Source organism: Phalacrocorax carbo, chromosome 11 (genome assembly GCF_963921805.1).
Source record: "Phalacrocorax carbo chromosome 11, bPhaCar2.1, whole genome shotgun sequence".
NCBI lineage: Eukaryota > Metazoa > Chordata > Aves > Suliformes > Phalacrocoracidae > Phalacrocorax > Phalacrocorax carbo.
This window is the reverse complement of record NC_087523.1, coordinates 16,328,499-16,352,555: the sequence shown is the minus strand read 5'-3', so window position 1 is coordinate 16,352,555 and position 24,057 is coordinate 16,328,499. Positions and strand designations below refer to the sequence as shown.

At 44.8% G+C, this 24,057-nt stretch overlaps 1 protein-coding gene across 2 annotated transcripts in view; it reads left to right on the top strand.

Moving 5' to 3' along the window:
* The window catches only part of NRK (Nik related kinase), a 104,712-nt gene that overhangs the window by 22,433 nt on the left and 58,222 nt on the right, over positions 1-24,057 (top strand). For both annotated transcript variants that reach the window (XM_064463216.1, XM_064463215.1), the window contains exons 3-6: positions 12,314-12,370; positions 19,925-20,050; positions 20,840-20,950; positions 22,774-22,864. In XM_064463216.1, coding sequence (XP_064319286.1) covers positions 12,314-12,370; positions 19,925-20,050; positions 20,840-20,950; positions 22,774-22,864 — 385 coding nt within the window. The remainder of the gene's footprint in view (positions 1-12,313; positions 12,371-19,924; positions 20,051-20,839; positions 20,951-22,773; positions 22,865-24,057) is intronic.

Here is a 24,057-nt window from a genome sequence, read left to right as displayed (position 1 = left end):
TTGAACAGTAAGTGCTTGTAGCTATTCAGGAACTATTACTGCACACCTGACCTGTAGTTTGCTGGAGAGGAGAACCTTTGCCAGCCAGGCTTCTGCTGTACAAAGCTGATTCGATCAGTTTAGAAAAAAAAAAATAGCACCAAGGCTCATCTTGAATTCAGAATTTTTTTCTTTAGGAAAGTGAACTTGGAAGCACGGCTCTGCCTAAATTGAATTAGAAAAGCAAGGTATACTTTACTTTTAATAATAATTAGAAGGGTAGTCTGGTTTCATTTTGGAGACCAACTTAATACTGAAAGCCTTTCCAAATGTTTAAGTAATTTTCCCTTGAGTTGTGTGGACCATCTGGCCAGTAGGATTTTGGAAGGAAATAGGAATTGACTGCTGCTGCGAGATCGGTGCCATGTAGTTCGTCTCTTACAGAGCTCATTCAGAAATCTGGAGACTGATATATTTTCTCACAGACTAATTGTGTCCATTAACTCCCTTTTTATTTTTGGTGAGGATGCGTCAAATACAGCCAAATGAAAAGGCACTGAGAGTAGATGCTCTTTTTTTCCCTCGGTTAAATGCTCTGTGAAGACCTATTATGTGTGTGAAAACTATGACCTTTTCCCTAGGCAAACCTCAGATCTTCTGAACTTGACAGCAGTACTCAGTAGAGTTTTTTACTTCAGGTCTCACCTCTTCGGGTGAAGAGAGTTGTAGGGAGGTTATTTGCCATGAAGTGCTGAAGGAAAGGCTCAGAGACCCCAAGGAAAACCCATTTAATGGCAGTTGTTAGTATTGGGCTGTCCTGTGTGGTGCCACATGTACTGTCTCACACAGTCATCAGCAGAGAGGTGCATACCCGCATGGTACTGCAATCTGTGTGAGAAAAACACCAGCAGAACTGGAATGAAAAAGTAAATCACATTTAAGGTGTTTGTAGCTCTCACCGTCTAGGCTGGAATTTGCAGTCCAAGCTGTGTACCCTGCCTTAAAGCCTTTTTAAAAAAACCCAGCTACACAATTTTAACCCATGCAGAACCTTGTCCATGTTCTTCATTATATGCAAGAGAAAATTCAACTACATTACACTTACTGTTCACAAGAATGCTGAAGGATTTTTAAAAGTTCAGTTATAAAATTGCTGAGAGCTTAATGTGCTCATGAAGTTACGTTGATGTGGGACAGAAACCTAATAAAGCCTTTCCTTATTAGCATGTGCCTGGGAAGGCTGTATTACTTAAAAAGTTAAAACATGGCTGTCATAACCTGACGTTTGTAATTGCTGTGTGCAGCTTGACCTTCAGAGCTTCATAGTGATGGTGAGCCAAAAAACCCTTCCTTTGAGGGATTCCTGCTCCCAAAGTCTGGCCACCCATCAGCTGACCTCGTACAGTCCAGCCCTGACTTCCTTTCAGCAGGATGGGGGCTGGCAGGACACATTTAACTGCTTGTGACTTCATCCAGCAGAGATGTGCTGTGTATAGATTTTTCTCTAGCACCCTGTACTTCTGTAAACAGACGTACATAAGTCAGGCAGTGAAAATTCACTGGGGTGGAGGGGTTTGTACCTCTCCCTAGACTTAGCTTCTTGATGGCCCCTGGTCTGCTGAGTGAGACCCTTCCAAAGGCTGAGGCTTTTTCCTAAACTGTTTATTTTTCTGGATGAATAGACTTTCAGCGCGGTGGACCTTTTTTGTCATAAATCACTGTTGGGCTCCCCAGGTGCTGAGCGGGACTGGCCCCGTGCCAAGGCTGTTGCAACCCTCCTGCTCACAGCAAGAGCAGCCACGGGGGCTGCAAACGCCCTGCGTCCCTGCCACCCCTCATCCCCACCGCGCTGCATCCCCGCCACCCCACGCTGGGCAGCCAGGGTCCCTGCTGCTACTGGCTGCCTGCAGACCCGCCAGCCCAGGCACGCCCAAGGCACGGCACCCACTGGAAGAAGAGAACTGCCTGTGTCTGCGAAGCCTCCGCGCCGCTGGCAGGGGTAGCAAGCTGTGATGGGATGTCAGCGGCTGGAAGCCCAACAGCGTGTTTCAACAGACGTTAAGAGGCGTGACAAATGCCAAAGCCCAGGATGAGCGGCAAGGCTGTTGAAACTGATATTTGTGCAAATACTGAAATTTAGACTCAGAGAAATCAGGATTTATTCACAATAAATAGTGTGAGGAAAAGGGGATAACTGCACTGCCTGCTTTTCAGACCTCTCCTCCCATTCACTGTGCTGCTGTCCGAGTTGTTCCTTGACCCACGTATGGCCCCAAAACATCGCTTTTCTTTCCCTGCTGGTAGCAGCTCCCATGCAGGCCACTTGGCAAAGCGCATGCTTTGCTTTGGGTGCGTGATGAGAAGCCATGGGAGTTCAGGGACCTTGCAGTTATCTCTGAAGTGAAGCACCTGGATAACATTCCGAACAGAGGACAGCTAGAGCTTCAGTGTGTTTGTCTTCCCCTTAGACCTTCCTGAAGTATCTCCAGATACAAACCAGGTTGGGTGAGATCCAACTCTGTCACAGTCAATGGGAGTTTGGTCCTTCACCAGGAGCAGCTACGCCTTTGGTAACCCCTTGTATTCCCAGCCAGTGTCGACCCTGAGCATGGCAGCAGTGGCAGTCCAAAGTTAGCTTTCCAAGCTGCCTGCTGCGCTGTGTGCTGCAGCTCTCGATGTTCTGCTGTTACCCACCAAGGGCCACTGTGATTTTACCTGCCCCAGGAGGAATGCTCCTGCTCTTCCTTCTTGCACATTGTTCAGAAACTTCAAATAGCAGTAGGATATCTAAAGCATCATGTCTGCATGTTAGCTGAATAAGGAGAAGCTGCAGGAATGGGTACTTTCCAGATTCCTCCAAATGAGTTTGGAGCTGCAGAAGGTTATATGGGATGTTCTCCTGCAGACACCACCCATTTCAAATAAGTAGAGGACAAACCTCCTTTCTTCATAGTATGACTTGCATGGTATTTTCAAAAGTGCGTAGTGCTTTGCTTGATCTTGCTAATCACAACGTGAATGACTTCTTTGGGAGCGGATTTCAAAAATCCCAAAAGAGCAATCTCTAGTCCAGTTGTATACAAATGCCCCGAGTGGTTCGTGTTTTGCGTAGGGGTGGTAATCTGATCAACTGACCATACTGATATTGCAAAAATGTAGGTATTCAAATACATGTTTGCGAAAGGGCTTGACTTTGTTCCTTTGTTTCATTTTCTTTTCCCACTGGTTTGCAGTCAGAGACAGACAAACATTAAGCAAAGCAAACAATCTGCGTTTCCACTTGTACAATGGGAGGAAATAGGAACTGAAAGGGAAAAAAAAAATCTGGACAGAAAAGCTGCTTCTGGTGCCTCTTGGGTTTTACAGTTCATGAGGGCTGCGGTACAGACACTTGCAGTAGGGATGAAAAACTGTCATTTTCCTCCAGAGATCAAGGTTGTTTGATCCCATACCATTGAAATGACCCCTATTCATCCCTCCCTCCTAGCCAGCATGGACTTGGGTAGAATTTTATGTGATTGATAGAAGTTATATGTTCTAATCTCTTTTCTTGGCTGATGTGTTGCTATTTTAGTGTAGGGGAAGTCGTCCTATACCATGGCCAACTTAGTTGTCTTCTACAGTGTTATGAGTTACAGTGATATTTTTGTTTGTTTGTTTAAGCATGTGACACGAATAGGGGCCCTGAGAGAAATTCCTGATTTTTTTTTAATGTCTTACCCCTGAGATGTCTAAAACTTAATTTTAAAAAACTTTATAAAACTAATATTTTCACTTTGAGTGAGGGCAAAATACTTACCCACTTCTGAGATGAGGTGGGGAGAGAGAAGCGATGGGAGGGATAGAGTGACCTGTTCTGCACAGAAATAGGGCAGTGGTGTTTGTGAGGAAAGGAGCTTGGTCTTCACTGAATATTCAAGTCATTTTTGCTATATAAATTTGCTAACCATTACAAAATTATCCTTTTTTGTTTGGAATGCAGTGTAACATTTTTATTTTTTTGAACAATTTTTCAGTTCTCTATACATAGCATATATCTCTAATTTCTTCATTACTGTAACATGCTTTGTCTTAGAGTGCACTGAGTGTTATTAATGAACTTTTGTTCTTTATATATTTACGTGCAGACACTACTGTTAATATTTTACAACCCAAGTTGCATGCTAAGTAGTGTTCAACTTCATAGTGTGGTCTATACTGAACATTGTAAATCTTAGCTAACAGAACATATCTAATCGTAAAGTGGGAGTTAGCACATAGGAAAAAAAAAGAACCATAAACTTTGAAGAGCATGTCTTGATTATTTACAGTGTGTTAATATTTATGTTGTTCACTGCCACGACCAGCTGTGGGCAAGGGTGATCATATTTTGTAGTGTTTAGGTGACACATTGTCTTCCCTGGTAGGAAGATATCTATGGTCAGTTCTGAAAGCAACGCTAAGTCTAACTCAGTCAAGCAGTCCCTTTACAACCTAAGGGACTGACTGGCGGTGTCCGATGTTGGATAGTCTGAGAGCAACGGAGGACCTTTATGTTGCTGAAGCCGTAATCTCAGGAGCTCGTTCTGGTGCTACAGTCTGCTGCGTGCTCTTCCTCTCGATAGCACAGAATTAGTGGCAGAGAATGCTCTCCAGTTGCCGTTGTAAGAGGGTGTTTATGGAGCCTAGGGAAGGGGAAATGCAACATGTGGCTATGCTGGCCAGGTGGTTTTGAGTGAGACCTAGGGCTGTTTGGAAATTGGGTGCCAGATGTGGGGGTGAAAGTGCAAATGTGTTGCATCCACATGGTCAGCATTTAGGCAATGCAGCTGGGTTGTGGTTTTACAGAAGTCCCTGCATCCTGCGCTGCTGGAATGAAAGCAATCACTGACAAGGGAAGGAGGGCGTGCTCCAGCTGGGAGATGGAGCTGGGGGCTACCGTAGAGGTGACCTGGAACAAGGCCCAGGCTTCCAAATCTCAAGATCTCCCAGTATCTCAAAGAAGAGGTGCTCTAGGGGGATGCAATTCTTTGATTTAGAGCCCCAAAATACAACAGACATCCCGAGACGTTGTGACAGAAGTGCCATCAAAACTTTATAATGTCGATCAAAGCAGGCTATTGGCAGTCTGAGTTGCATGACTGAAAGGCTGAAGCTGTAATCAAAATTATAGCCTCACTCCCACCTGGCTGGTGTCCTGGATGGGGGGTTTAGGAAAAAAAAAAAGACTTTCTGAAACTAGTAATTATCTGACCTGTTGTGGTGGGTTGGGGGTTTTGTGTGTTTTTTGTGTTTATTTTTTTAAAACTAGCAGAATTGGTGTGGATTATATGTCATAGTTTACAATGAAATGGATAATTTCTGAAATCCAGTGCTAATATTCAGTTCATGACTGACCTGAGCTCTGCCTCAGACCATTAACTAACAAAACAAGCTGTGAGCTTCCGAACGCTTAATAGCTTCTTCCTTGGAATTTATTCCTGTCCCGTTGCAAGTTTTGCGTTACTGCTGCATTTTTGGCTGAAGAGCCCCAAGCGTGACTACAGTGGGTCATCTCACATGGTGCCAGTTGCTGAGACAAGGATTACAGACCGGTCTTCCTCATAGAGCTCTCCTGTAAACTGGCTTCTCAGGTGACACTTGTCAGCACCAAAAGGCTACAGCCCCAGATGTGCAAACCCTGTCCACTGGTTTGCGTTAGTCAAGCTGCCAAGGGTCAGCAGGACGTCCGCTGTGAGCAGCCATATGCTGTAAAACAGCGGCTGTGTCTAAGCGGCAGTGCAAGAGCAGCCTATCTGAGGTTTTATGTTCTTGTGGTCCTCCTCCCTGCCATGCTAACCCACCGGCGTGCTCTGGGGAACACACCGTGGCTGCATGGGAGGCTGCCCTTGCCCGCCTGCAGCGTGAGCAGGCAAAGCTGGTGTTGCCAGGCTGGTTCTGGGGCTGGTGATAGCAAATGTTGCTCATCTTTTCTGAAGAACTGGGTCTAAATGGGAAAGCCCTGTGTAGGTGGAAGGGGAAACAGAAAGATCATGACTTTGTTAAGGTTACGTGGCATAGGACATAGGATTTCCTGGATCCCTATGTAGAGCATTGTTCATTTGATGCATAGTCTCTTAGAGGCTTTCCTTGTGTTAGCAGGATAGAAAGGGTAGAGAGGAGAGGGGCAAAAGGGTGGGGTTCCATCCTTCAGGGCACAGAAGGCTGAGCTGGCAGTCTACCAGCAACCACAAGGCCACACACTGATTTACCCAAGATGGGCTCAAAATTTGAAAATCATAAGTGGCTTTTGAACAGGAAACCTGCTTGCTGAAGCTCACTTTCAGTAAGAGCTTGCAGTGAATCAGCTGTACCTTCACCCCACTCCCGAAGGGCGGGTGGCTGCAACCTGCATCAGTTACCCTGTAATAAATGCTTCTGGGTGAGAAAGTCCTCTGGGCTCTGAAGTCCTCCACCTCCAACAGCCAGATCTTGCTTTCAAATACAAACCTTCAATAACCAGAGAAGGTCCCAAGAGTTAAGTCTGTGGTATCTGCCAGCTTTCTGGGTCACACTGGCAGGCAGTGCTGTGAGGGGTCACCTGGGGGTTCCGCAGCCTTGCGCAGATGATGTGAACTGTTTGTGCCAGCGCACAGCCGAAGCGCAACTGCGCGTGTGCGTGCCTGATGGCAGAGCGTGTTCGATGTGAAATTGCCCTCCGTGTGGGCACAAAGGTGCAAACTGGCAAGCATCTGAGGCGCCTGGGAGGTATCCCTGCACATACGCACCTCACAGCCTTGCCAAAAATGCTGCTTTTTAAGGGAGAGAAAAGTGAGGCTGTGCTTCTGGTTGCAGACAGCACAAGGACACAAATGGGGACTTTTGCACAGTCAAAACCACCAGCTTCATGCTGCCTTGGTATCATGCAGCAGGCAGCCCCTGCCCTTCACGTGTGCTTTTTCCTGCCGCGGTTAAATGGGGACAGCTACATCAGACTCAAACACGTGGACATTAATGAGCACCTGTTGCCAAAAAGGAAGCGAGTGATGGGACTGCCGTGGGCCGCCTTGGCATGGTGTGCAGCACTGGAACAGGGCAGCTGGGTTGTATCATCTGGACGTGCAATTGTCCACTTCAAATCTGTCGGATCACAAGTGGGGAGAGAAGCTGATGGGAGCTGTTTGCCACCCCTAGGAAGAGGGGGCTGTGCAGGATTTGGGAGGGAAACTGTGAAACCAAGCTCTCAATAAGGCTGTGGGTCACATGCAATGTCAGGTGTGTGTCACTGGGGTCTTGGGTCTCTGGCTGTAATCGTGGCCCAAGCCCGGGACTGCGCCAAATTTTTATTTGGACCTAACAGGAAAAGGTGCTACACGTGACTGAATGTGTCTTTTTGTAAATATACTTAATTTATGTAAAGCCCCTTTATCAGCTAATAGCTTGCCCACTCATGCTGATACTCTTGTTTGATGTAAATAGAAAAGTACACATCTTGACCCTAGTAGAGGACGTAGATAAGCAGTTCCTTTATCTAACTGAGCTAAAAAGGTAAATATATATCCAATAGAAATAACACTGAGCAATCTGTCCTATTCCACCTATGTGTCCCTGCAGAAATAATGCATGGTTGGAACTCATCAGAACCAGATCTTTGGCATTAAGCATCTTCCACAGATGTGGCTGCAATGAGCAGTATGCAGATTTGAAAAATGTGAATGCTGGCTCTGGGTTTGCTGACAGTTACTGTAGTGACTAACTGGCAACTGCAGCAGACTTTATGCAGAAATATTGTCTGGAGGAGACAAGGAATTTAGCTGGACTCAGTGCCAATGGGAGAATTTCTTCCAGCTTGGATACTTCATCAAAATGTAGGAAAGAACTTCAATTTTAGAAAGTCATTGAGCTTTGGAATTGTTCATGTCTAAGCTCTGTATGAGCTTGATAGCATTTAATGCTAAATTCTTGGATGGGAATATGGATGACTTGCATTCGCCAGAGTTGAAACCTGCTCTCAAATTGAGCATTTGGGCAAAAGATGAAACCTTTTATTAGGGAAATGGGCCCACAGACCATTCCTGCCCTCTGTCCAGTTTCTGAGGAAATATGCAACGGAGGATCTTCAGTTACAACAGGCTGATTCCCTTTAATGATCTGGAGAGGATGGGCAGTGGTGGATTGCACTGAGGGCTGGGAGGGCAGTGCCTCTTGTTCCTCCCCTTGTTTTGGATTAAATGAGAAAGGATACACTTCTGTGTGTCTCGTCACTGGGAGTAAATGCATCTGTTGATCTCATTTGGTTGGGAAACATTTAAAACAGCCAGTTACTCCTAGGAGCAAAAAATCAAAACATCACCTTTCTCGAAACAGTTCAAACATGCTCAAGCCTGTGGCTTCAGCAAAAGCAGCAATGTGTGAGTTCCCATGAACTCTGACTAACCTCTGAGATTTATTGATAAACGAAAAAATAAGGGGCCAGGCCCTGAAACCTTTCCTGACTTAGGCACTAGTCTCAGTAAGTTAACAAGAAGCCCAGCGCTGGGTTCAGGATGTTTACTGCTTTTGTAGATGTCAAGGAAAAATGAACTCGAAACACTTTGAAAAACCAGTGTAAAGGAGAGAAACCTGTGACTTTTGTTCTGACTGCCAGCACAGTCACAGTCTGTGCATTAAAGCAAGCGTAATGCGAAGCACGTTTCCCTGCTCGGAGAACCTGCACAGTCACTGATGGTGCTTCTCCCTATGAACACACATGTCCTCTGAAACCATCAGCCCTTCTAGCGTGGAGTCTTGCAAATAGCACACTCACTTTTTTTTGGGTGGTGGTGCCGAGTTCCATAGGGTGCCAGTGTGCAGCCGCTGCTTACGGGGACTGCTGGTGTTTGGGTGGGCTGTGGGTGGCTTTGCTTCTGCCCCCTTTTTTTCGTAGCTAACTGAGTAGATAGTGAAGCTGGGGGGAGGAGAAGGAATAAAATTTAGAATGTCTCCAGTGTTCTCTGCTTGTTTTGTGTCCACTGACTGAACCTTTTCCATTGGCAGTATTTAAAGGAAAGGTTTTATTTGCATGTGTTGGGATGATGTCAGCGGTAAGGAGAAATGATGGTGCATGCTGTGTAATTTTGCCACGTTGTTTGTTGCATACATTAGCAGGTGCAGAGACTTCCGAGATGTATTGCTCTTTGATAACGATGAATCCTTTACTATGGGAAAATGTAAAACTGTGTAATCAAAAATAAATCTGCCAAGATAGCAGTAAAATTAGTATCTCATGATGAAAATGTTTTTATATAGCTGTAGATACATATTTAGCTAAACTTTCCAAGATACTTTTTTAAATACATACTTTTAAACTAATTCATCCCCTTTAGGTAGTTGATGAAAGGCAGATATAAAGATGAGGTTCTCCAGCTTAATACAACCAAGAAACATGGAAGACCCTTTTCAAAAGGTGTGATAACAGTTGTTGACAATAAATGGTTGTGAGTTGAGGACTAGGGCAAACCAACAGGAAATGAGTTTTTACTGCTCCTTTCAGCCTCTTGAGAGGGGTTTGGATTCTCTAGTGGATTGAACCACTTTCTATTTTCTTCCAGGGTAAACAGGTCTAAGAAAAGGTAAGGGTGTGAAATGCATGTAGCAGAATTTAACTCCATGTGAAGCCTGGGTTACCCAGTGAGAGAGTATTTATCGCAGGTGAGCCTGTGCAGGGGGATGGTTGGATGTGAGCCTACGTATTTCCCTCCAGCTAGTAGCAACTTTGCACGGTGTGAGGAAGATAGGGCACTGAGACAAGCACGAGCCATGATCCTGCCCTCTCTGCACAGACTAAGCTCCTCTTGTCCAGCAGTCAGCCCAGTTGCAGGCATGGGAGCTTTTAGGAATGCGGGAGCAGGATCGATTTGTGCTTTTCAGTTAACGGGGACATGTTTGTTGTGCAAAGGTGAATCATGACCCACAAAACAAAAGAGCTTGCTGTTTTCTTTCCCACAAAGGCTAATTTTTCCAAACCTTTCTGGGGGGATTTAGTATTCTCATTTGGAACGGCAGAAGTGAGTGAGAGCAGTAGGTTTGCATCCAGTGGAAATAACTGTGGCTGCAAAATAATGGATGTCAGTTATACAGAGGGAGGTTTTGACCAGGTATCATGCTTTGAAATCAAAACTGAATGCCAAGCCTTTCCCCCTTCCTTATTCTTATGAAGATTCAGTAGCAAGTGCAGTGCTAGCCTAGTATCAATTGATTTATTTTTTCAGTAAAGAAGCTCCTCTCCATGACTTACTGTAATTATGAAAATCGGTGTTAGTTCTTGATGTCATCCCTTGCAGCATGTACGGCAGCCCAGGAGAGCCTTGTTGTTTGGATGGGTTAGTTGCCTGCTGTATGGGGTGGCTGGAGACGTGGAATTACCAGTGTACTTGACTCCAGACGAACTCTGGAGTTAAATTAGGGTGCCAGCGTGTCTAGCATGACTGTACTTTGTGGAAGGTCCTCTCTCGCTATATTGCCAAGACATTCAATGCCTGGAAACATTTGCAAACAATGGCCTCCAACAAAGGAGCTGTTGCTGTGTGGAGGAAGTTTGTTAACTGGGATTGACGTCAGCTGGGATGGATGCTGACCAAACACCGGCATCTGTTGGGCTAGCACTCATCGCTGCCCATCTGCACGCAGCCACGGTGGTGTGTGCGCTGTGGGCCGGGTGAGGGTGTGCCCTGTTTGTCTTCTTCCTGAGGTCTGGGATAGTATATAAATCCTATCATTCTAGTTTATGAGAAAAAGCTTTGCAATCCCGGGAGTGCTTCCACAGAAAGAGGACACTTACACAAAAACTCAGCAGGATTTAGTTTTCTGTAAAAGAAAACATGACTGTGACATATCGACTGAGAATGAGGAATCATTTTTCTTTGATGCAAAATTGCTTAGTCTTAGAAATAACACTTATATACAATTTTGTGCAGATAGGACATGGGTTTTAAAATTATATCAACCTAGCTTTTAATTTTGCAGGTGTAAATTGCACCTGCAAATCATTTTGTCTGCGAACTGCAGTATTTTATATTTGATTTCCTGATTTCCTATGGCTTACTTAACTGATGTCAGTTGGTTATTTCGATATACAGCTTTGCAGGCACTACTATTTCGGGAACAAAATTGCAGTCTTGAAGCTTCAAACCCACTTCCGAACATTTGATGGAAGTAAGGAGTAAGGATGTGTAGCCAATCCACTTTTCATACAAATCTTTTGATACCATCCTCCAGTATGAGATTGGTGTTGGTTATCATGGCAAAACATTACATCTACAGCATCTGTTGAGCAACTTGATCTAACCAAGCCAAAAAACTATGCAACTTAGAGCAGGTTTCCTGGTTGTGTTTCTAATATACATTCTTGTGAACCACATTTTGTCAGTCTCAGAATCAAGTTTGCTCTTTTAATAGCTTTATTCCCTATTACCTCCCTTTTCCTAGCTTTGTTTTAAAAAACTAGCCACTTACCTAGTGTAAAATTACCAGTTATCTGTTGCTTAATAATGATTGTGGGGTGTGGGCATTTCACTAGTGAAGCGTATATACTTATGTGGGCACACATGCAGTCAAAGCCCTGGGAGAGTTCCTCCCCGCTACCACAGAAGATTACCTTTTAAATACAAAGCCTCCACATGTTTTTTTGGGGGTAGCTGAGATATAGTTAACTCAGCTGCAATAAGAATTTTTAAAACCAAGCATTTCACAGTAAAAGTCCTTTTTTTAAAAAAAAAAAAATACACCAAACCCAAAACCAAACGAACAAACAAGAAGGTACATACAGCTTTGGTTTCTTGGCAGCTCCGTACAGATTGCCAGATTGATATACTGAAACCCAGAGTTTTCTCTTTACCCCGGGGGTGAGCCAGAACATGTGGGGTGGGGAGGTGGGGACAGTGCCAGCTACCCAGCGCCTTGCTTCCCCAGCGCACGCCAGCCCTGGATTGCAGGGCAAGAAGGTTGTTCTGGTTAGGTCACCCGGGGCCTGTGCTGAGCTTTCCCACAAGAGGGGACTTGGGGGCGGTAACGCTTGGAGAACAGCAGTTGGATGGAGACCCATAAACTCACGCCACGTTGTACTCTGACAGCAGAGGTCTCCCAGCATTGCTGCTTGCTTTGTGCTAAAGGGGGAAATTCAACCCTGCAAAGGCAACTCAGGGAACTTCAGGTCATGGTAAGGGTGTGGGTCTGATAACAAATCACCAAACTTCACCTTGGTAGTTTTGTATTGCTGAAAGGGTGTTGATACATGATTGAAAGCGAGTACTCAAGCCTAGTTGTTATACGCCTAATTTGTTACTGTGTACATAGTTTGCCTTCATGTTATACTTACAGTCTTTTGTTGTCTTAACAGGGTCGCCATGTTAAGACTGGGCAGCTAGCAGCAATCAAAGTGATGAATGTTACCGAGGTGAGTGCAGAACCAAAAATAAAAAAGTTGTTTTCAAGGTGCAAGGGAAAATAAACAATCAGATTATGAGAATAACTTAACTTATGAATAACTTAAAAAGGCGATCCAGAAGTATAAATTATGGTTCCTGCGCACCGGCTTGTGTTTTATTAAGAACTGAGAGGTGTTAATACAGTTAATTACAGTTAATACAGTTGTACCTGACCAATGGTGACAATACGGGAACGCATTGCCGTGTGTTTTGATGGTCTATAATAACAAAGAGGAGAGCCCTCTTCCTGCTTATTTCTTAGTTGATTATTTGTTTCAAGAGATAGCAAGTAAAAGATTTCCTGTAGCTCTGCACTGCCCCTGCTGTGTTTCATCATAGTCTTCTCCCCTCTCGTGCCAGCCATTCTTCAGAGTAGCTATCCTGACAGCCAGCAAGCAGGAACATGTTAGAAATGCCAATGTAGCACTTTTTCATTGTTGTTTGACAGATGAGAGAAGGAGACGGTTCAATTGGCACTGTCCCTGCTCACATTTGTAGTGTTAGTGCTGGAACAGGGTGTCGAAAAAGTTGCTAAGTATTATTTTCGTGTCTCCTTTTAAGAGCGCAGCCAGTAGCGAAGCAGGTTGCCTCCTTGAGACCGTATTAGCCTGAGCCCCAGAACGGCTGGGGAGACTCTCTGCTTTCTCTTCCCGAGTTTACTGGGAGGATGTGGTTTGGTAGGATGCACCTAGTCTTACTGAAGACCAGCTCCCCATTCTGTCACTCTGGCAGCGTAGATGTGGAGTACAAAACTCCAAAATCACAAGCTAGAGTCCTCTTGTGATATTGCGGAAGGGCTATTGCCTGAACTAAAAAACAGGGCCAAGTCCTCTGGGCCAAGCCTGCCAGAGGTACATCGACACGTGGTGTTTTGGGCAAGCACAAGCAAGCCTCGTCTGCATCTTCATACGTCTTTTGATTGTGTTGGACGACAGCAGAACAAGTTGGTGTCTGCATGGGCCTTGTCACGTAGAGCAGGCCCAGGACAGTTCTCTCTGCTGATGGTGTAGGAACCCAGCCCTGAGCAGCAAGTGGTCTGATTTGCACATTGGTTTCTTGAACTTAGATGCTACTGTAATGCTTTTACAAAGCATGTCTAAGGGCTAGTTTGGCTATGACTGCTACCTTGTAAAATATGCATGTGTAGTTGAATTGCCAGTTTTGCTTTTCTGTGTGCACAGAGGAGGGTGTGTTTTTTAAATAAGTGCTACACTACATTGGTGAGATTTTTGCTTTTAGCTCTATAGCTACGTACATCATCAGGTGCTTTGCCTTTAAATATTGGCAGTCACCCTGAGGCTGCAGGATTTTGGAAGGGAGAGGGAGTAGGGTTTGGGTTGCAGACAGACTCCTGAGATAAGAGCACCTCCGTGCTTTGACAGAGAAGCTGACAGGACAAATCCTGGCAAGAACTCAGAAGTGATCCCGAGCTGTTGTATGGACTGCTTTTATGCTTTGCTGAGTTAGTCAACTGTGTATGAGGGCTGGCCAGAGATGTCACTTTGGGCCATCATGTTAACACCAGTGACAGTCCCTTCCTTGATGAAACAATTGAAGCAAAAACTGCAGGAAGGGAACCTTGGAAAGATTTCCTTCCGTCTGCTATACATAACATGGTCTCCTTTGTATGTAAGCAACAAACTGTAGCATCCAGTAATGCCTGGAAACAAAATTTAAATGGAGGACAACCTTGTGGTCCAGCTTCAGGAATTCACATTGATAGGCTTGCATGATTCTGGGAACAAAGGCTGTTTAGGTCTGATTTGCTGCTTCCTTGCAGGCTAGAGAGCCAGTGTCATACTAGGGAACCTGTTCCATTGCTTGAGGGGCAATGATAACAGATCATGCTGTTTTCATGTTGAGTCACTTAATGCGAAAGCAGTCATGACAGTTTGACAGTTGACTAGTAGTGAGCATGTTGGTGCAGCCACCTGGAGGGGTTTTCCCTGGTCCTCTTCCCCAGTAAACCCTGAACAAATCTAGTTCAGCTGTACTTGAGTGTTTCTGCTTTCTGACCATGGTGCAGAGTGAGTGCAAGGCTTTCTGTTATTATTTCCACTCTCTTAACGTGGGGTTGGCTGCGTTCCCGCTGCTAGGGCAGAGGCTGGCAGACCTGGATGCAGTCCTCTGCTTTATCACTGGTTTCCTCCAGGCCCTCGGCAGTGCCTCTGTGAGATGTTGGGAGACCGCTGCAGGAGTGATTCAGGCGGTTGCTGCCAGTAGCTGCCGGTTCCTCCGGCAGCTGTCTCTTCTGCCCTGGGGTTGTCCTCCCCTCAGCCACCACATCTCGCAGCTCGGTGTGTTACGGTAAACCCCGATTGCTTTCGGCACAGTGGGCTGTGGACAGCTGTGTCAGCGGCAGGGTGGGGTTGGCAGCTGCGGTCCTGAGCTGTTGAGACACCTTCGTGCAAATTCCCAGAGTGCTTGGGGTAAGCCACGTGGCTGCTAGAAATGGGGTTGCTGCTGGCCTCCTGAGCGGATCTGTGTGGCCAGGGACCGTGCTGCTGGTCTCCTGTAGTGCAGTGTAGATGAGGTGGTTGAAGCCAATGCATTCCTGCTCTGCAGTTGTAGTAGGTAGGAGGATGGGAGCGGCTGAGGCTGATGTCCAGGGCATCTCTGAGGCTCAGTTCTCCCATGAAATAGCAATAGATTTTCTCTGCTTCATACCATATGGTTACTGCAGCCTCTCACAGCAGTAGTGGGTCCTAACTGTGATGTAGAAATCCTTTCAATCTTCAGAATTTCAGTGTCATAAATTCAGAGCCTGTCAAGGATTCTGTATTTCTCTTGCATTGTTAGTCTGCTCAAGTTTAAGTTATTTTCTGATCCTTTGGTCTTGAAAAGCTAGCTCGAGGCATTAAATAAAGTTTTTAAAATATTGAAATCCTCATCTCTGATGTCCTATGTATAAATTGCACCTGGGAGCAACATCTCACATGGAGTTTGGCTTGTGAGAAATGGAAGCTGTCAAGGTAAACCTGCTTGAGTGAGGCAGGAGGCTCCTAGTCCCTGTGGCCATTTTCATCTTTGGGTGGTTATATGATCTGATTAGTGCTGCACAGGGAACAGTTCTTATGGAGTGAAAATTTCACGTGGTAGAAGACAGGTAGGTTAAGAAAAAATCAAGACAAATGCAGCCTTTTTCTCTTTGCCCGTTGCCACAAAACACGGAGAAGAGCTGAATGCCTGGATTGGCCTTGTGATTTGTGTACCTACTTAGAGGACTCCCTGGTTCAAGCCTCCAGTGATCTCTCTCATTCAAAGTGAGGCAATTCCAGTGGCTGAGTTTGACAGAGCCCCGTGCCAGTGTAGGGTGGTGGTGGTTTGGTCACTAACCTGCTTGGTAACAGGTCAGTGTTGTCTGACTTGGGAGAGGATAGGATCGAACAAGGACATCTCGTATCCTAGGGGTCTGAGCTCCTTCCTTGCTACTTGGATATTCTGCAGTGGGCTTTGCTACCCCAGCATCATGTTTTTGTCCCTAGAAAATGCAGCCTAAGAAGTAATTCATCTAATGCTTTATCATAACCAGTACATTTCTTCTAAAAGATTCTGTTTCACCAAATCTGTGGTTTTTTCCTCCAGCAAGAAATCATTTCATCAGAAATTCCCTGACCAGCTCCAGCTGTGATTGCCCCAGCTCTAAGATCTGGGGCACCCCAAGAGCTGAGCAAATCTGCCCTTTGCAGTCATGAGCTGCAGCCCCGGGCTTGTTTCTTAAGAGCGGCAGCAGGATGCTGTGGTCACTGCGGGATCCTCTGGACATCTGTCAGGAAGTGCCTCTGTGTCATGTTACGGGGGGAGCGGGGGGAGCCCTTTGAAATGGTTGACGGGGAGCTGATGGCAACGTGCACTCATGCGCCTCTTCACACAGGCTCTGCTTCCTGTTATCTGATGGTGCCAAACAAGCAGAGTCCTTGCAAAGAGATTGGATTCTTGCTGATTTTCTCTTCAGCGATTGGTGCAGATGATCAAAGAGCTCTTGTGCAGCAGGTCATTCTCTTTCTGTCATTGCTTTCAGTCTTTCCAGATAGCAAAATAACATTTAAATGAGAAACTTGTCATTAGAACTGCCCCAATACTAAGGGGTCTCTTGATGGAGTACTTATCAGCTGATGATCTTGTTTCCATTTGAGGTCAGAGGCGTGTGCTTTCTAGTTCTTTGCTTCCTAATGTCATTGCAGACAGGCCCACGCCTTCAAAAATAGCCTTTGATCATGAACCTGTCATCTTTATGCATGCAGCCATCTGTGCCCAGAAACGCATTGGTTTGTGAAAGCAAACAGCTTTTTGCACCTGCACATCTGCGAGCTTGTTTCCTTTTCTTAAGCAGCATGATTTATGGGCAGGTTTCTAGACCCCTGGGAGATGTGGCTAATGGTAACACTGACAAGAGGGGTGGTGGAAAGTGGGAATCCTGAGTATGTGCATGCACTGGGAAGTTGAGGGTGCTTTTGTCCCCAGTCACACTGCTTGAAGGATGTATGTACCACTGAGACTTAGCAAGTCCAGGTTCAGTTCCTGGCTGGGCCTCAGACATGGCCTGTGGGACAGAATCACTCACATTTACCCTTCTGCCTTGGTTACTCCATGTGAAATAGAGTAATTTTTCCAAAACTCATTCCAACACTGGGAAGACAGTACTTTGTCTGTGAAATGCCCACCTGCTGTCTTTTACTTGACAAACTGACTGATATTTGAAGTCACATCTCTCTTTGGAGGATGCAAGAGTTAGGCTCAGAGGGTTTCTGCTCAGCAGTGGTGGGGCTCAACAGGGAAGTCCACTGTCCAGTCTAAGCAGTGTCTTCCCAAGATACTCATTCTGCACCTGAACAGCGTACAGCAGTGTGCAAGGAGAGGTAATTGCCTCCGTGGGCAAGGGAAGAAGAGGCAGGTGCAGGGAGGGAGCAGGTTCCAGCCTTCTGGGTAAATAGATGAGGACATGAGATAAAGCAGGAATTGGATAATCTTGCTGGTAATGGGAAAGGAGTGTTACACATGTGCAGCATGGCTCTTGCCAGTGGGTGTGGAAGAGCCTACCTGGTATTCCAGCTGTGTTCACAAACAGGCACATGCTTATCTTTGTTTTAAAAACATGGAGGTGTGATTGCAGAGGAATAGAAAGTCGTTAGATGAGAGCTGTGCCAGCATGGTTCCAACATCCAGTAAATTAATTGGGCAAAGGAAGAGGAGCTGAAAAAGAGGCAATAGTTCTGAGGAAGTGGTTGAGACCAGCCTGCTCCCCGAGGGGAACGTTGTGAAAGCTGCAAGCTGGTGCTGAGGGCACAGCAGGGAAGCTTTTCAGGGCAAAGTTCGTGCAGATGGTCAGAGTTAAAAAACCCCAAAACCTTAAGTTCTGAAGAGATCTTAAGTAATTTGGGGAAGACCTTTACTAATGTTGCCTTTCCACATGTTTGGTTGCCCTAGCAGAAGGAGTGGGCAGGATGCAGGAGGGACAGCAGGGAGAGGAAGGGAGTCCTCCCTGTTTGTCCCACTTTCTGCCTTTCTTCCCTAAAGATCCATTACCAGAAAGTCCTATCAGTGACAGGACCCTCGTGGTCAGGTCTAGGATGGTGGTTCCCGTCTTTTATTCTCTGACTCCTCACCTGCCTGTTTCCACCCTTTCACGTGCACTATTTGGAGTCCAAAAGGGAGCAGAGCCTTGTTTCCCCTCCCAGAAAGCATCAGCACAAGCTCTCAGATCCCTTTGATTGTGCCCTGGCCACGTGCAGAGAGAAATAAGACATTGCTCATGGAGGATTTCCTGCATGCCTTCTGGGAGTTGGCTCTGATTTCTCTTGGAGACTCCAGATGCTGCCCCGGGCTCCTCTTTACCCTTGCTAATTAAGTCATACAGCAGTCCAGGGCTGTATCAAGCTGAGGATTAAGTTTCCCGCTTTCTCCTTAATTGCAAACAAAAGATAAAAGAAATATCTAGTGTAACGCGTGCAGCTTGAGAGCCTGCCTTCTACAAAAGGGCTGTTCTGAAACCTGATATGGCTCATTTTGCTTCAAGTGGAGTTATTTTATGTTTCCCGTTTCCTAAAGCTTAAGACATTTAGGCTTTGGTCTGGTAACATATCTCCTGTGGATTGATGTTATTGGGGAAAACTTACTGGTCCCTTCTCTTCTCTTGGGAATGATTTTTGTCTGGTTGGGTTTAATAAGACGCATGCATATGCATATGCTTTAGGGAATTTGGCTTCAACCTGTCAGGCTTTGATGTTTTGCTACAGGTAGAAAGAACAATGCAGCTGGTTTTGTAAGCAGTCTGTAGTAATGGTCAAAGGAATGCTTCGATGGCAACGCTTACTGGAAAATAGGGGGAACATGCAGAAAAATGTTCTGTGGGGCTGAGCTGTTCTTGCTGCCACCTTTTTTTTACCCCTTCAGCTAGTAAGTGCTGACTGGGATGTTTTGCAGCAAGGTAAATTAATTTTCAGCTTTGTCGTACTCCTTTTAACTGATGCAAGGATACCTTGCAGCACCACTTGTTTTCTATGAAAGCAAATGAGACAGCAAAATCTACATGCCTTTCACTGGGTATTGCACACAGTTTCTCTTGGTGGCAACGTAGCAAGCAGGCTAGCTCTGAGAGGACCTCTTCAGATCAGACAGTTCTCTCTGAAAAAGGGCATTTATGTCTACTGTAATTATTAAAACTTGCATTTCCGTTAGTTGTCTTAATGTGCACAGTGCTGCACTGGGCAGAAGAAAACTTCTGCCCTGAAGAGATTGAAACAAAGACAGTGGGAAAACAGAGCTAGCTTGTGAGTGGAAGGAGATGCCTAGGGGCGTGCTAGCCCCCAGCGTGCCAGACACTTAACTGATGGCATGGTGTTAGGAAGGGGGGAAAAAACTCCACGGTCCCAGTGGGGTAGCCTCACAACTGGAAGGAAGGAGCAGATCCTCACCCTGCACTGGCTCTGGAGTTTGATTTGTGGCGAGTTGCCTCCTCCTTGGCTTTGATTTCCTCTCAGCAAGACCCTCCACAGGACTGGGAAGACAAATTGGCTGATGTGTGCTCTAAGTGCTTTTCCAAGTATTTAAGTAATGGAGTGTTAGGAATATTTTTATTTTTGTTTGAATCTGGTTAATTTCGCCAAGACTAAATTACTGCATACAGAAACTGCAAATGGGGGAGTAATAGGTCCTGTCTAAGCCCCCTGAGGAGACAATATGATATTGTTACACCCAAATCAGGGCATTTTTGATTCTTTAGGTCAAACCGTAGCGATTCATTGTTCTAGGCTGATGGATCAGGACAATTCAGTCATTGGTTTAAGAGCCGGTCCTTCAGTTGCAGTCTCATAATCACAGGATACCTCAGGTTGGAGGGAGCCTCAGGAGGTCTCTGGTCCAACCTCCTGCTCAAAGCAGGGTCAGCCATGGGATCAAACCAGGTTGCTCAGGGCTGGTTCCAGCTGGGTGTGGAAAGTCTCCAAAGACCGAGGTTGCCCGGCAGCCCTGGAGCTCAGTGATCTCTGGTCACCTAAGGAGCCTTCTGTTCTCTTTTGCTACAGAATGAAGAGGAAGAAATCAAGCTGGAGATAAATATGCTAAAAAAGTACTCCCATCACCGGAATATTGCTACATATTATGGTGCATTTGTAAAGAAAAGTCCTGCAGGCCAAGATGATCAGCTCTGGGTAAGTGTTTATGTCACTTCTGTTCATCAGATTTACAGCTCCTTTCTTTAGAGCTATGGTATGCCTGGCTTGGACTCTGTCTCAGTGAAACTCTGAAGTCATTGTTCTGGAGAATAACATATAAAAGAGAAAAATTGTTCCTCCCTACATGTCTTCCATCCTCTGTGATTTCCTTTGAGGATGGGTATAAAGTATGTTATGATGCTTGTGACTTGTGCTGTCATTCTGATTTGTTGTTCAAGCTTTTTTTTTCCAATCTAAACATTTCTGTAATTTTTTTTAATAACAGAAGTGAAAGAGAGCTTGTCCTCTTCCCTTCTTCTCTTGTTGCTTTCCTCTCCTTTTGTCATTTGGAAAATAAAAAAGGCAACAGAGGAATTGGCAATAAAGCAACAAAGAAAAATGAATCCTCCAATTTTTTTGGCTGCAAGATTTTTGAAGCTCTGCAGCAAAATGAGACATTTCGAATTTTGAAAAAATTCCCATGTTTTTCCATGCTATTAGCACTTGTTTTTCTGATTTTTGTAGTTTCTTAAAAAAAAAATAAAATAAAAGGTACCCATAAACTGCAGTAGGAGAGGAGCACTGCTGAGGTTTTTTCTGAGGTTTTTTTATTTATTCAGCAATGTGTGTGATTCAGGAAATAAGAGTTTATATCACTTGGCATCCAGGAAGAGCGCATGTAGTTTGCCACACCTTGACTGTGGTGGAGTGGGTGTTTGCACATGGTATCTCTGTGGCGCCCTGTCAGTGCTGTGGTAAAGGTGTATTGCGTTTGTCTTCCTGCAGCTGGTGATGGAGTACTGCGGTGCGGGCTCTGTCACTGACCTCGTGAAGAAGACGAAAGGGAACTGTTTCAAGGAAGATTGGATTGCGTACATCTGCAGAGAGGTTCTCAGGGTGAGTCCTGCCAACAGAGCTTTGTTGCTCATTTGCAACAAAAAGGCCTTTCCAAGCCTTTGGTCACTAACACAGGTCACTAATGAGCTACAAGGATGTTCGTTTGAAGGTTTTGACCCACGGGGCTCACGGGCTGTGGTCCTTGATTTCAGAAGAGCCCAAAGAGCCAGCATGGTGGCTGCTTGACATCGCATATTACTGCAGTTAATCCCTTTTTTTTTTTTTGCATGAAGAGCAGAAAATTCCTGTTTCCTATGGCAAATAGCCATCTTCTGAGAGTCCAGATTCTGGGCATTTAGAAAAGTAAATAAATTTTGTTCTCAGTAAGTCTGTGCTTCACATCAGGAGATCTTACTGCTCATTGCTCTTCATGCTGTGTAAGATCTTTCTGTTCATAATTCCTTTACCTGCACACACTCAGGGGCCTCTTTTCCGCACTATTAGAAGCAATGTTGACTAACCAGCATTCCAGAATCTTAAAGCTGGCCCTGCTGGGGCGATATTCCCCAAGACAGTTCTTGGGGCTATATTTAATTCTATGCAGGCTTAGGGCTTTTTTTAAAATCTTTTTTCTTCTTCCTGGAAAGTACAGAGGATGAAACAATTCCCAAGTGCAATCTAGTGAACTAGCCTGGGGGAAAAAAAAAATGTTGGAACCTGTCATTCTAAATTCAAAACCCATTACAGAGTTACTGATCCGTCTTCCTTGTAACGGAGTTTTACTGCTTTTCTAAATAATGGTAAGAAAAATGTGTATTCTGGGAGCTGGAATTTAAATGGCATGCCAAAGTAATGCTTGAATAGGGGTAAATCTTTGCTTCTGGAGCAGAGAAGTTGAGAAGTGTGCTCAGTAGAGAACATTGGCCATATTACAAGGATTTGGCATTAGGCTGCAGATTGTAATAACTACAGCTGGAGAGTGTGGGGAGAGCTCTTCTGCAAAAAATCATCTCAATGGTCTGCTCAAGTTGCCCTTCAGTTGTGTGGCTGTAATATCTCTATTCGAAAAATTTATGTTAAAAATCTGTTTTACACTCATGCAACTGAAAACAATAGCATCATGCTGGTGTAAAACAAGAGATTGGATTTAATCATGCTTCTTTCAAAACATAATGACCAAGTTGGACATGGGTTTACTATGTTTCCTTCTGGAAAATGTAGAAGCTGGGTGGAAGCTCTATTTGAAGTCATTAATATTACAGAGTCTTTGAGTGAAGCATCCCCTGGCTTACTATAATGTTTTAGTTCAGTGTGTCCCTTCATGTCTATGCTCGTTTAACGACAGACAGTTCTGGAACGAAGGAGGAGGCAGAATATTGCAAATATTAGCTGAATGAAAACAACATTTGCTGCATTCAAAAAGAGGTCTGACGTGGTATTTTGAACTTTCTGTGGTCCACTTACCATTGAGTACGGTTTTGCTGAATGCAGAATTTAAGCCACTGTGGCCCACCAGCTGCTGTCACTGGTCCTCATACAGAGCATTCTGCATCACTCTCTCCCTCTTCTGTTTGCTTTTAACACATAGTATAAGGGGGTATCCCTTGACTGGGAGGCAGAAGTTTAAAATATTGCTACCTTGTTCTCTTCACCCTTGACTTCAGAGACGCTCCACTACTGTCAGGCCTGTGGGTAAAGACGACAATCAAACTTGCAGTTGTCCTCTTTCCTCCCTGAAACTGGGGTCTTCATGTTGCTAGTAACATCTAAAGGACTTTCCCTATGAATAAAGTCTGAGAAGGGTAAAAGTGTAAAAAGGCATCAATGCCACGCTCATGATAATGATAGGAAGGAAGAATAAGGGAAGTCTGGTTTTCTTTTAGGGCTTGGCACATCTTCATGCTCACCATGTTATCCATCGAGATATTAAAGGACAGAATGTCCTTCTCACAGAAAATGCAGAAGTAAAACTGGGTAAGTTTCCTTAAACGTGTGCTAGAAACCTGTGCATAAGAAGTGAAGATTTCCATCTTGTCTCAAAGGTAACCTTCAGTAACCTAAGAGCCACAAATATGTCAAGTAGCATTGATGCTTGTGTTTATAAGGTGTCTGACATGTAGAAAGAGCTGAAAACGTGACATGTTCTGCAAGGATGTCACTCACAGCCTGTGGGAAGTACAACTACTGGGCAGTTAAACACAGAACCTGTCTAGAAAGTCACAGCACCATCAGGCCTTCACAGCAGATCCTGGCGTGCGAAGACTTCCAACATAAAAAAGTCGGGGGAATACATTATGCTAATCCATTTCTGTAAGGGAAGTGGTATTAGAGATTTTAATAAAAATGAGAATAGGTGAAATTACTCGTGCGTCGGGGCTGCCACTGAATGGTAGCTCTTACTAATAGTCATCTGTCATAAATGCCGGAGAGTTTACTAATTTCCTTTTCTAGCTGTGACATGTCAGTGTTAACAACTTCTGACTTCCTAAGACTAAACTCAAGTACGTATCTCCCTTGAGGAGGGGACGTCTTTCATGTTTTGGGAAGACATCACAAAGAATGCATGGCAATGATTTAAAGGAGCAGTATCAAGGAGAGCAGTTCTCGTATTTGGGATGATCTTCATGCTCCCTCTCTCTTTAACTGAAAGAATTCACTGTAGGATTGGAGAACAAAAATAATAAACATGGCCTGTGGATGTGGGGTAGGATGTTCGGCTGGAGCAAGTAAAATTAAGTACTTCAAATCTCATTATGGTTTAACCTTATGTCGAAATCCTCGTTTCACTGAAGTCAAAGGGAGTTTTGCTGTTGTATTAATTGAAGGCAGGATTTTGCTTGTAGTCTCTAAAAGGTATGTACTAGTTTTCAATTATTCCCTCTTAAAACTGGCAAGATGGGGGATTTGTGTGTGTTTACGGTCTTGTATAGTTACTCTTCCCACCATTCTTCACATGGTTGACAAGAAAGTTAAACCTTTCTAACTCAGGGTAAAGTTAAAACAGATTTACTAAGTATAACAATTTAAAAAAAAAAAAAAAGTTGTTTCCAGAGAGATTTAGCTCATGTGTCTTACAGTAAAAAAGCTAGAAACCCAAGAGGTCCTTAGTCCAGTTCTGTTCCACTTCAGCATAACTTCCCATCAGAAGCACAGAGCACATGACGATC